Source organism: Emydura macquarii, unplaced genomic scaffold, assembly GCF_026122565.2.
Source record: "Emydura macquarii macquarii isolate MOO-44397 ecotype Brisbane River unplaced genomic scaffold, CSIRO-AGI_Emac_v2 contig_968, whole genome shotgun sequence".
NCBI lineage: Eukaryota > Metazoa > Chordata > Testudines > Chelidae > Emydura > Emydura macquarii.
The window spans coordinates 17,411,027-17,425,071 of record NW_027131105.1 but is presented as its reverse complement, the minus strand read 5'-3'; the positions used below and the strand labels follow the sequence as shown (position 1 = coordinate 17,425,071).

Sequence of the window (14,045 nt, the reverse complement as noted above, 5' to 3'; positions counted from 1 at the left end):
GAACTTCTGGCCATTGCTGGCCCACTGTGTTTCAAGAAAAGGTGGCCTGATTATTCACAGCTCCAACAGAGCTCCATGCCTCTGGGCTTCATTGTAGACAGAGATTTGTCAGAGAAATTATTGCGTGTTCCCCCAACTGAGCCATATTATGGACAGAACAAGAGTAATGAGGCAAGATTATCAGGAATGGCGCTATCAGCCTTTCTGATCGGCATGTCACATCTAAAATAGCCTCATCTAGATTCAGCTTGAGATCAGCCTCTCCTAAAGCAGGCACGCCAAAGATCCTGCTCAGCCTCATCACCCTGCCAGAATGGGGGCTGCCAGCAGAACTGTTATAGAGCTGCTGGATATTAACACTGTTCTGTCTGCTGAAAAATGCCAATAAATTCTAGGGCCTCCCTTAGTGAGGGATCATTTCAGCCAGGCTGCTGCTTCCCCCACGTGCTGTAAGGTGTTGCTTCCCAACCTGTAACGAGAACAGGACACTGCAATCGTTACTCTACCAACCTAGAAATGGGAAGGGAAAAAAGCAGCAAAAGCAAACTCCACTTGCAAATTAGTAGCTCTGCTGCTAACTTCCTGGCTAACTTCCCCTCTTTCTGCTTTGCTCCTGCATCCCTGGCTATTTTTAGTGTGTAACTGCTATAGGGGTGTTGTCTAGTGGTAGAGCAAGTGACTGGGCGCTGAGGACCTCGGAATTCTATTCCTGACTGCCACTCACTCACTTTGTGGCAATGGGCAGGTCTTTATCTCTCAGAGAACTCAGGTTCCTCACCTGTAAAGCGTGGGTATTAATTCTTATCCACTTCAGCTGGGTGCTGTGAGACTTAATTTGTGAATGTTTGTTAATTGCACTGAGATTTATGTATGGACAGAGCTAAAGAAATGCAATGTGCTAATACTGTTCTTCTATTCCCTTCTTCAAACACCGTATCATAGACCCATAGGGAATAAAGTATACAGGCAATAGCCATGCGCTCTTTTCTGCTAAGCATTTTCTTTTCTCATTGTCAAGAACTTTTACTATTGTTTGACGCTTAATGCAGTAATTGCATGCACAAATGACATGTCTGACTGCTCATTTGTGCACACAATTACTGCAGCTGTGCATGCAACTGCAATAACTGTGAGCAAATTATCCAGGTGTGCTGTTCTAAAGGTCTGGGCCATTACTTATAGCCACACGCTATCAATAATATTGACTATACTATTAGCTGGGAACATGTAGCTGTAGGTAAGTGTGATGGTTCTCAGGTATTTTTAATTAACTGTTTCCATGACTCTCTTGTGCTTGCTTGCTTGATGTTAGCATTAAATTACCTTAGCCCGGGGCTTATGCTTTAATGTCCCTGATAACCCTTTCTAATAAGCTATTGGGCCAGAATAGCAGAGGTATTTAGGCACCTAAAGACCTGGACTGATGCCTACTAGGATTTTAAAGAGTCCCTAAGAGAGCTGGAAGTGGATTAACCAAATCCACAAAAAAGCACTCAATGCAGAATAAGAGTGTTCACATGGGGAGCTATTAGCTATTGCACTTTAAATACAAACTCTAACTATTTTGCACTAACTACCCCATGAATCCCTCTTGTTGACAAGCTCCTAATCAGGCAAAATTTCTGGTTTCGGTGTGAAGCCAGGTGAAACTCACCAACTTGGACTGAATTTCCCATTGTAATCTGGGGTTCATTTGAACTTGAAACTGAAAGCAGGTGTGAGTCCAAGAGGGGTTCTTGGGCAGTTTGAGGCCAGCTGGTAAGAACACAGCAGCTAGAACCCCTTTAAGATAGGATCCGCGAGTTTCACACAGCTTTTTTAGAGATTTTTCTTCTTTGCGTCTGTCCTGAAATTGCATAAGGATTTGTTTCAAAACACTTCTCCTATGAAACTATACACCACAATCTCCCCGTTACCTGCTGTTTAGTAGAGATGGACCCAGGACACAGTGTTCAAATCCAGATTCATATCTGAACTTTTCCAAAGAACAGAGGGGGTTGGAGCCAGGACTTTGATCTAGACAGTTAAGTCCTGATCCTACAATGAGATCTACACTGGCACAGAGCTCCACCCACACATATCTGAGATTGGGGACACAGAGAGTGAATTTTATTCTCAGGCCAGGGACACTGACTTTTATTTTCTCTGTAAAACAACATTCATAATCACTGTAAAAAAAAAAAAAAAAGATGAATGTGATATAATGACATGTTGTAGCTTTGGAACATTGCAGTATTTTTCAGCTTCAGATAGTGCTAGCAACCCTCAAAAGCATCAGATTATATAAAACTAAAATGTATTACCAGAACTTTTGCTTTATTTTTAACGTATAAGTTAAATGTAAATTTGCAGTTTCCGTTTTGTGGCTAATCCTCTGGATTTGTTTGAATAGAGGTAAGGTTAGAGGATATTTATTTTCATGTTTGGAGTTTCTGAATTAGTATAAACTAGTACTTCAAAGTAACAAACCTCCTTTAAAACCCACTCCCACTGAGACGCTACAGTGTGTTTGTACAGTAAGTAGATGTTTTGTCATATTCCCATGTGGATACAAGTTTTAGTTTGGGAACATTTTCTTACTGGTTTTAGACAACATTTCCAAACCCAAATATACACATACTGAAATTGTTTATATAATTTACCCAAGCAGTACATTTTATTTAACAACCCAGTATCATAAAACTCATTGATGGCTATCTGATCATTAAACCACAAAATGCATTGTTCAGCTAACATGCAGAGTCTGACGCAAAGCCACAAGAGCCAGAAAATTCAGAGTTAATGCTGAAACGGCATCATTATCACATGTCACTATGCCTAAGTATTACAGCATGTAAAATGCAGTAAAGCAGAAATCCCTGAAGGTCCCCACAATAAAATAGGGTGGGTTTGGATTGGTGTTTCAACTCTAACTCTTTCTTGGTTCCATATGTGCATTAGACGTTAAATATTATTTTAGCAGTTATTTCCCTTCGAGGTTTAAGGACAGATCCTCTGATGACTAAAGCATGCAGAATGCAAGTGGGTGCACAAAGGTGGCTGAAAGTTCACATTTGTACTCCCCTAATCCTGCTGCAGTGAGGAAGACTGAATCAGAGAATCCGGGAGGCTGCTCTACTTTGTCTTGCTGCAAACAGCAAGGGGTTTGAACAGTAGTGCTGGAATAATTTTTACCGTGGGGTTGTTGGAAGCCATTGAACAAAACTGTAAACTCCGTATATGATGGAAGCCACTTCAAATTAGAGGGTGCTACCGCAATCCAGCACCTCCAGTTCCAGCACTCTTGGGCTTGAAACACAACCAGGAATGAATGTAGGATACAGATATCCCAGCCACACCTCCTTCCCCCTGCTATGACAGCATGACATATGGAGAGTGACATAAGAACCCCTACATTAGCTCTATACTTCTGGAGGATTTCCCTTACACTAGGGTAATTCTCAACAGGCCAATTAAACCAGCTTTATGGCCAACTTGCCCCTTGGTGTGGTATAAAATGGCCACACCACAATAGAAGATCTGGGCCTTAATTTCCTTTTTGGGGATTGATCAGATACAGAGCAGTTTCTGGGCATTACTGAGTCCCCTCAACTAAAATCCATGTGAAATGAGGGCACTCGGCACAAAGTATTGTACCCTTAACTAATTATCATTCAAAAAAGGAAATTAAAAAGCATTCCAGGCACATGGCATGAGGTTTAAGAGTCCTTCAAACTTAATGGTCCAGAATCTGACCTCAGTTACACGGGTGTAAATATGGAGTATATCCACTGGGGTTACTTAGGTTTTACACCAGCGTGGCTGAGATCAGAATCTAGTCCCATATATAAATGGCCCCATTTACACTTAACCATGTTTGCTAAATTCTGACAGCACACCACCATGGAAGGTACCCACTAAAGAGAGCACATATGTTCATCATCACCTTTGGAGACCTGGGTTCAAAATCTGTTGAGGTTCCATGTGATGACAATGTACTGGTGGTTCCATTCTAGCACTTCACTGGGGACAGTTATTGTTCCTATCACAAAAACAGCACACAGTCTGAGACAAGTGGTTATAAACAGGCAATCTCTGCTCAGGAGAGACAAACCTGGAACTCCCCCACTAGCCTTTGGTGCAAAAAAAAAAAACAACCACTTTCTTTTTGTCTCAAAATCCCTCCTTAAAACACATGCCTTCCACTAAATCTACCAGTGTTAACCCACCTCTTTCATAAGTGCTTTTACAGAATCTTTCATTAAGAAAACACATAACAGCACCACTCTCTTAATCTTCTTCTGCTCATCAGAATCCACACAGGCATTTTGTCTGGCCATTTAGACCCCAATTCAGCAAAGCACTTAAGCTTGTGCTTAATAAATCAATGGGATTACTCAGAGGCTTAAAGAAAAGCATGTGCTTAAGTACTGTGCTGAATCAAGGCCTCATCCCATTGTACTGCACTGAGCACACTGTCAGAAAATAATAAATATATTAATAACATAATAAATAACAAAAAATCTGCTAGTAAGATTTGAAGTACTCTGTGGAGAAAGCATGAGCAACACTTACCCACACTAGACCTGCCTGTTTTTTCCTCTGGGCAATACATCTGTGTCCCAAAATGTATATTATTTATTCATTATTATTTATACAGCACTACAGGTGCGCATGGTGCTTCACAGACAATGAAAGATACTGTCCCTGCCCCGAAAGACCTTACCGTCTGATCACGCAGTCCTCAACTCACACAAGCACTCTTTACTCCCATAAGTCCTACTGACTTCAACAGGATTAGTCAGATGAGTAAGGGTTGCAGGACTGGCCCCTTTCTTTCTTTTTCTTTCTTTCTTTCTTTTTTCTTTCTTTCCAAACAATACCACTACTCACAACTCATTCCATGATCTGTAACACAGAATCATTTTAGCCTAACCTGTATTTGGAAAGAATCAGCCAGTCAATTCATATTTTTTCAAACTCATTTAAAAAAAACAAACACCCTAGCACTACAGAACCACTTTTTTTTTTTAAATACTTGAACACTTTTGAGCTTTGTGTGGGCAAAAGAAAACCTGGGAACCCACTAACTGCTGAAAAGTGGAGCTTATAATAGAAACACAGACAGACCCTTAGCTAAAACACCATGCCAGCTGCTGCGGTAATATATTTTCCTGCTGTGTTCCCAGGGCTGGGACGTAAAATGTATTAGAATATTTCATTGTCTTGAAGGTGGAAATTGATGTTAGATTTTTTTTCAGTTCTAAGAAACAGTATATTACAATCCTCATCTTGATACAGTTGCTCTGGGAGTTGGAAATAAAAGCAGCTTGTTAACTTGTTGGCAATCCTAGTGATTAAGAAAAGGGGGGGGGGGGAACTGAAAAGCTTTCCTTCCAACTAAATGGTAGGTAAGAGGGCTTCCAGCAGTCTAGGTCAACGTTTCTAGAGATTCACACTTCAAGCGAATGGGAAATGAACAAATATTAAACAGGAACAAACGTGAATAGTATGTTGCATTTATATATTGCTGAACCTTCCATCCAAGGAAGGCAAAGCACCTTCACAACCATAATCTTCAACACCCAATGAGGAAGGCTTGGTAACCATAGTAAGATCATTTTATGGATCAGTTTACTAAGGCTCAGGGAAGTGACTTGCTCCAGGACATACAAAGAGTCAGTGTCAGAGTCAGGATTAGAAGACAGTTCTCCGGACTCCCAGCCCTATGCTATAATCACTAACCTATACTGCTCCCCTGGTGTAAATATACATTTTCTAAGGGCTTGATCCTGTAAGGTACTGAGGGCATTCAACTCCCACGAACTTCAATGGAAGCTGAGGGGGCTCAGCATCTTGCAGCATCCATCCCAAAGGCCATGTACGTCATTGTTTAATCACACTTCTAATGACACACCCATTCTTAATATGCTTTCATTATGGAACTGACAATCTTCCTAGCCATGGCTGTGTATAGATAAGAACTTGAGTATGGCATTCGTTTCTGCAAGCATTAAATCAATATAAAAATTAATTACCAAAAGAAAAAAAAAGGATTGATCTTGTCAGTCCCTATAGAGAAGTCATTTGCTTTACACTGCAAACCCTAATTTTCGTCCTTGCTCTGACACTGATTTCCTCTAGGGCAAAGTCTGATCATCTCTGCTTCAGTTCCCCCACGCTATGAATGGCAATAAATACACTTACTCATCTGCTCAGAGAGTATTGAGAGGAGGCATTAATACCTGTAAAGTCCTTTACAGAGGAACAAGACTAGCTATTGTAAATGCTGATAAATGATTGCTTATTCATTGTTGTTAATTGTTGCCCCCAAGTGACTGGGAGTTAGAAAAACCTGTACTATTCACATAGGCTGGGCTTTTCAAACGAGGTGAAGGACGTTAGGTGCCTTGTTGCCACTGAGTTTCAATGGAAGCTGGGCATTTAACTCCCTAGTGCCTTGGAGAATCTCAGCCACAGTGCCTAATCCTGCAGCCCTTACTCAGGGCATGCCCCTGCAAGGTGCTGAGGGTCTGATTCAGGGATGCTGAGCACCCAGCACTTCAGCGGAAGTCATTGGAATTGCGGGTGTATTCAGCAGCTCTGAAAATCATGCCTTCAACACCCACTGACTTCACTGGGAGCTGGGACTGCCTCAGGAGTGGACCCACACCATTTAGAGCACGGAGTATTTTTGTGGAATCAATTAAAAAGCCACAATGGTTACCAGATTCCATGGTGTCTGGCAGCTTGTACTCTGCCTCCAGAGGAGAACAATTCAACTTCCCTAAAGCCGATCTGTGAACCGCTGCATTGAGGCTACGTATTTTAACATAGCACGGGGCTGTCATTGCCAAGCACACTGGTTATCATAGGAAACCTTTCTATCATTGCCACTGCGAAGTGTGGAAGCCCAAACTCAAATGCTCTGTTTTGCCTGTGAAATCAAACAGATGTTTTTATGATCTTTGATGGAGCCGAGTTGTGCCTCTTTCCCAGTGGAAGGAGGGGAAAAAAAAGACATAGTGCTAAAGCAGCTCTGTTGTTTAATAGTTTGTGCCTTTTACTAAAAGGGAAAATAGGCATCTTTATCTGGCATTCAAATGTATGTTTCAATGTTGCTGTAGACGTGTCTGTTCCAGGATATGAGAGAGACATGGCAGGCGAGGTAATATCTTTTAATGGACCAAACTTCTGTTGATGGGAGAGACAAGCTTTTGATCATCACAGAGCTCTTCTTTATGTCTGGAAAAGGTAACCAGTTAACTACAAGGTGGGACAGATTGTTGAGCATATGGGGTAAACACATGTTGCAAGAAACCACTTAAAATAAAGTGGCAGAGGTGTTAATTTCCAAACCTGAAGGAGAGCTCTGTGAAGTCTGAAAGCTTGTCTCTTCCACCATCAGAAGCTGGTCCAATAAAAAATATTACCCTCCCACCTTGTCTCTATTAACATTTATGTCCACTTGGTAACAAACAATGACAATGGCAAACTTTCACCCCAAATGCAATGAAACAAGGCAGCCTGTGTCCCCTCTCCATGCACTGTACATATCCTACACTGTCCTGTTGCAAGAGTACACAGAGGGACGTGGGAAGAGAACAGCTATAACTGAACACACATTCTTAGAGCTGCCTTCCCTCCATATCTGTACAGAGAGCAACAACCGGAAAGAAAGAGAAAAATAAAGTCTGTGAGTCACCAATAGTTCACTGGGGACAGGGAACGTGGGAATAAAGACGCTTCTTGATAAAAGAGGGGGTGGTTGTATGTGTAAGAAAACCACTGCATGTTTAACTTCATAGTAAACTGAGTAGGAATCCAATTGACTTTCACAATGGACCTAAATTTACACGTGGGTACTGCATGAATGTAAACCCTTGTGGGAAAAGAAAAAGGAGCTTACTGTACTCAGCATGTTTCTGCAACCTCCTAAATACTGTCTAGCGTAAGTAAACCAAACTCACTCACCAGAGGAGGCCATTTGAGATGGATTTGAGTGGAGATGGGGCTGGGAGTGCAGAATCCACATACAAATTCTGACACCCAGGTCAGTCCAGGGCAGAATTTGGCTTCATTCAACTGCAAACCTCAGAGAGAAGTCTAGGTTGGGCTGCTGACACTCTCTCCTCACCCACCACACAAATCCAAAGTCTGACGTGGTTTCAGATGCTGAGGTTTGGGTCAGACCATTAAAGGAACAGAGTCTGATCCTGCAACATTAAAGTCCATGCAGCTTTGCAACTGATTTTGATGGGGTGCAGTGTGCATACTCAAGCCGGTAGAGCCCAGTTACAATATTCAGAGCTGGCTCTTGGTTCGGATTCCAATCACCACCACTCCCAAAGTCCAGTGATTCTCAGATCCACACTTCTGATTAAATCCCATCTCTGATTTACATTTATGACAAGGATGCTTCTGTCAGGTACACATTGGTGTGAAAGCCATATCACTTGAGTTGTTTAAAACTGGACAAAGCACTGGAGAATAGACTACAGGGAACAATCCCCAGGGACAAACTAATAAATCTTGTCCACCTCTAACTCCCATGATGCTTTAGATTCTCAGTCTCTCTAGACTTCAGCCTGATGGATGGTTACTGCTCCCCCAGCTAGCCATGAAGGTTCAAGGTTATTATTAATTCAGACTTGAGACCCAGTCCTTACACTGACTGTAATGGAGTTTTGCCTGGGTAAGAACTCCAGGATTGGGATGCTGGAGAGTCAAGCCCCAGCCAGCATTCCAGTCCATGCAGCGCTCAGCACCAGCAGGGGCTCACCACACTGGCTGTCGGCGTGTGCTGAGACCTGTCCTGCAGAGCGGTAGGTCACCCCGCAGTCTCTCACCTACTAATCAGCCAGGTTTCTCCCAGCAGGGGGTTTCCCCTCCTGTCAAATCGACTTCTTCGGCTCCACCGAAGTGCAGTAACACCGGGGATTCCCTGACCTTTCTCCCCCAACACAGGCGGTTATGCTGCCCTGAACAAACCCCTCCACTTCAAACGCTGCTCCTGAGCTGCACTTGACCAGGGGTAGGGTTCTCCCCGGTGGGGGTTCCCCACTTTTGCACTCTGCTGGTCCATGGGGCCAACCGGCTCCCTGAACAGCAGCGCTACGAGGGGGACCTCCCAGTTTCTCTCTCTCCACAGAGGGTTGTGCCCCCCCCCAGTCCCAGAGAACTGAGCGGCAGCATTACCGGGGGGCTCCTGAGGAACTTTCTCACCGGTTCCCCTAATGCTGGCACTCCGCTCCCCTGCCCTCCCCGGTCCCCACCCCCTCCAGCCTGCACATCCCGCACCGTTACCGGGCTCCCGCCATCCCCGCCGAGAGGTCGCCGCTCCCACCCGAGATCCCCTCGGCTCCAATCCCCAATGCAGCAGCGGGGGAGGGGGAAGGGAGGGGTTCCCCTCTCCGCTGCTAAGGGGTCCCCACCCAGCTGCCGAGCCCTCACGGGACAGGGGTGCCTCCGTCCCACCGCAGGGGCCCGGCTCCCCACGCCCCGAGCCCACCGCGGAGGGGGGGTGTCCCCGCTCCCTCCCGCCCTACCTGGATGTTCCTCTTCTCGCAGGCCGGGCCGGTGCCCTGCACCACGCTGTCCAGCACCGTCACCAGCCCGGAGTCCGGCTCCACGAAGCATGCGTTCCTGGCCCGCCGGATGGCGCGCTCGATGTCGGCGAAGCGGAAGGCGCAGAGGGCCGAGTGCGGGCGGGCCCCCGGCGGGGCGGCTCTCTCGAAGACCCCGAAGAGCAGCTCCTCGGGCTGAGGGGACCCGCCGCCGCCGCTGTCGCCGGGGCCCAGCTGCAGGGCGGCCCTGGCCGGGAAGACGGAGAGCAGGCGGGTGAAGCCGTCGCCGCCCCCGGCCCCGCACTGCAGCCCCACCTGGATGTAGGACTCGGTCAGCTTCTTGGTCTCCCCGCCGCTGCCGTTGCGGCCGGCGGGCTCGGCCAGGCAGATGCGGGCCAGCAGGCTGTGCGCGTGGCTCTCCTTGTCGCCCGCCTTGGCCTCGCTGTTGAGGGCCAGGTAGGCGTAGGCCGGGCCCTGGGCCGGGGCCGGGCCCGGGCCGGCGGCGGGCTGCAGGAAGGCCCGCACGAAGCCCAGCTTGTGGCGCGCCTTGGCGCCTTGCTTGATCTTGAAGATGTTGTCGTCCGAGGGGTTGATGTCGAAGGTGAAGAGCTTGGCCAGGTCGCCGCGGGCGTTGAGGGCGCGGATGGCGATCTCCGGCGTGTTCTCGAAGCGGTGGTCCTCCAGGCTCTGGTTGCGCGGGAAAAAGGGGCTGCCGAAGCCCGTGTAGGTGGCCCCCACCAGCAGCCGCGTGTCCGACGACGACGACGCCGGCCCGGCCTGGCGCAGCACCAGCCCCACGGTGGAGGCGTTGGGGTGGTTGGCCGCGATGTTGAGCATGCTGGGGAAGACGGTCACCGGGTCCGGCCCGCCGCCGCCGCCGCTCCCGGCCCGGCCCGGCGGGAAGCTGACGGCCACGGCCGAGATGTTGGCCATGCTGCGCAGCTGGCAGAAGCCCTGGTAGATGGAGCCGCAGACCACCACGATGCCCTGCTCCGGGTCCGGCTGCAGGATCTTGTTGTAGTTGTTGGTCAGCACCTTGGGGTGCTCGCAGGAGGCCTGGGGCAGCTGGGGCGCGTGGCAGAGGGGGTTATCCGGCACCGGCCCCACCTGCTCCTCCACCTCCAGCGTCAGGTTGGGGCCGGAGAGCTGGTAGAGCCGGTTGACCGCCGCCAGGTAGATCTTGCTGCCCAGCCCATCCAGGGCGAAGTTGTTGGTCAAGGTGGGCGACAGGAACTTGTGCTGCACCTCCAGGCCGGCGCCGGGGCTGCTGAGGAGGGCGAACAGCGGCAGCAGCAGGAGCGGGGCCAGCACCTTAGCAGCGCCTCTCCGCCGGGGAGCCATCCTGCCTCCTGGGCTGCTGCTCTGCAGAGTGCATGAGGCTCCGCGGAAAAGGGGCTTTGCAAAGCCAGGGGAGGAAAACCTGCTTCCTGCGAAGCCAACACGCCTCGGCACTGAGTGACGCCAGGAGGGAAGTCCTGAGCTTTTGTTGCAATCCGCAGCCTTTGCCTGCTTACTGGACCGTCCGCTCTCGCTCTCGCTCGCTCTCCCTTCTCGCCAGCCCGGAGCTCGGATGGGGTTAAACTGCTCCCGAGCTCCTCTCTGGAAAGGCTGCACCCTCCCCTGTCTGACAGCTCCGCGCTGCCTGTGAAGCGATCCGCCGCTCTCAGACCTCTCCTCTCTTACGCTTCTCTCCTTTCTGCATTACTCATGGTGGTTTTTTTGTTTTTTTTTAATTTAGGGGTTGTCATGTGAATATGATTAAGTTAAAGATATTTTCCAAAAGCTGGAAGGCAAGTCTTGCACCAGCCAACCACACAAAGAGGCAGCCCTTGTTCCTGGAGAGCAGCTCCTCTCCTAACAAATAACTCTTGTGTTTGTGTTTTTTCATGTTTCTGATCCGAATAGGGGACTGGGATGGAAAGGGAGAGGGGAGATAAGAACTTTTCTCCTCCAGACATTAAGCAAGGCTGCAACCAAAAGTAAAAATAGCCCTGACCAAACAGCATTAATTTCAGCCAACCCCCTCCCATCCACTGCTCCCCCCAACAGTCAGAATAGGTTAACTCTCAATGCTCTTGAAGTATTGCACTCCCCATAAAGAGAGTTGTACAAGAAAGGATAACAAAGAGGAGGTCAGACTGTCTGGGGTTTGGGGGTCAGGAATAAATTAAGTGGACAAAAATTCCAAGTATGTAAGGGGAGGGGGGGCGGGTGAAGAATCTCTCCCAATCCCACTGTATTTCAGTCACCAGAGTCACGCACTGCTTGTTGTTTTAATTCCCTCTATTCCAATGGAGATGTGTTTGCATTGGGCTGCTCATTTTTTTAAAAGCTGACATCCCTGAAGCCTTCTGTTTATTGCCAGAGCAGCTACAGCACAGGCAGCAGCCCTACAGGATTCCCCGACCCTGCTCCAATAATGTTTCTGAACCTTGTCCAAGAGGACCTAGGAATGAGAGCTCAGCAGGAATCTGATTGGGGTGGTACTCTTCCCCTTCGCCCACAAAATAAGCTCTGCTCCTGTGAGTTTCTGGAATTCGTTGCTGCTCCCAGTAGATTGTGCAGGTGTTCAAATTATGACTGTGCATGTTCTTTGAGCTCCATTAGGCACTTTGTGCTTGCCTTATCTGGGTTTGGCACCGTAGTGAGACATCCGCAGTAAATCATGCATGTCAGGGATCTTCCCTCTCCCTTCAGAGGGCTTATCTACACAGAAAAGTTAGACCACTATTAGCTAAGGTGTGAAGTTAAACCAATATGGTGATACTGACATAGCACCCATGTGGACACGTATTCCAGTGTATAAATGCTTTTTTAGAATGTAGATTATGTTGCTGAGGGACAGATGTAAGAGAAACTTGAAAAAAGCAACTCTGATACTGGACCAAATGTCCACATGGGGTTTATATCAGCCTAATTGTATTGATTTAACTATATAATTATACCACTATAGCTGGTCAAACTTTTCCATGTGGGCAAGCTCATACATGTGGAATGAAATAGTTAACCATTTTGATATACAGATTATCGTCATCTGAGTTAACCCCTCACTAGGATGAAGGGTTCATACCTTGCAGAACTAGTGTTGCAAGCTTTCTGCAGATTCTTGTAGCGGTCTCTGCATCACTTACTCTGAATGCACATTGGTGAAGTTTTCTGTGCACCCATGCCGGTGAGAGATCACTCATTTTAAAATAAAAACTGAGATTCTGGAGAAACAGATATGTGTATACCATATTGGCTGAATCTATGTCCTGGCATTCAATCTCTATGCCACTTCATTTGTTGGCCTTTCTGCTGCGATTGCCGATACAAGGAGGGGGTTGTGTGTGTGATGTGAGCATCTGTCCTCTGGGAAATAAACTCAGACCCACATCAAACTCATTTCACGTAATGCAGTGTGCTAATTGTTTTCTCCCTCAGGAAAACCTGTGAGAGCAGATTAATGGGGAGGAAATCTCAGCAAGGTTTCTCCCTAACTGTTCCATCAGGTGAAGGAGAGCAAGATTGTCCTGGGACTGGGTTGTCTTCCTCCTCTGATTTTCTTGGGGTGGTGGGGAAATGATGCAGCTCTGAGCCCTGCTGCGTGTCTGTTCACTCCCCATTGTGGATCCACAGACCTGCCCTCTCTAGGGCCAGGGGAAGGGATGCAGTGTCATCAACTCTTGGAGTTTTATAGTGTCGCAATAATTGCTGGATTTCTTAAAACCTCAGTTCTTGGAGTCCTGTGAATGTTTGAGAATCTTTTCGCTTTCAATAAAAAAGAAAGTTCTTAGCCCTCTGGGCTGTGGAGAAAAGCTTGAAAACGAGCCGATCACAACCTAAAGAAACCAAAGGGTAAGTAAAAGGAAGCTCATATGTATTATACAGTGGAGCCTCCTTCCATTCGGGAAGGGTGTGAGCTGTGCATGGAGAGGCTTTACCATACACAGATCACCGGGGGCAGTTGGGCCTGCTGTTTGGTCACTAGTCTCATGCTGATGGGTTCTGTGTCCCACTTTCAGTCCCCCCAGCCATCCCCATGCCTGGGCTGCTCTCGTGTTACTCGAGTTATTTTCTTTTATACAAAACACATCATTGAGGCTGATGGGGATTCTGGATGGCTGGGATTCTGGATAGAAATATCCTCTGTTGTCTAATCTCATTTCTACACCTGCCAGCTCTTTCCACCTCCTTCATGTCCTTTTCTCCCATTTCAGAGCACTAATTAATACATGACTGCAATGGCCATACCAGGTCCACTGAAGATGTGTGTAGAATTAAATACCGTGCTTTCTTGTTAACTCATTGTCCTTGCTAATCAGAACTCCATCCGTTAGGGATATCATTCTTTTTAAAATATGGGACTCCAAGGCTGTTTTGGGTTTTTTGTTTACAATTTTTAAATATAATTGTGAATTTAACTGCCCAGAAATAAACTCACATGTTCTAAATATAACAACACATTGTATTTAGCACCATCCATTCTAGGGTGTCAAGGACTTTATAAATGCTGGTTAA

At 47.1% G+C, this 14,045-nt stretch overlaps 1 protein-coding gene across 3 annotated transcripts in view; it reads right to left on the bottom strand.

Annotated features, from left to right (window-relative positions):
• PLXND1 (plexin D1) overlaps positions 1-11,209 on the bottom strand; it is a 113,912-nt gene extending 102,703 nt beyond the window's left edge. For all 3 annotated transcript variants that reach the window (XM_067544353.1, XM_067544354.1, XM_067544355.1), the window contains exon 1: positions 9,528-11,209. In XM_067544353.1, the coding sequence (XP_067400454.1) occupies positions 9,528-10,886 (1,359 nt within the window). In that variant the 5' untranslated portion in view covers positions 10,887-11,209. The remainder of the gene's footprint in view (positions 1-9,527) is intronic.
• Between the last annotated feature and the right edge of the window lie 2,836 nt (positions 11,210-14,045).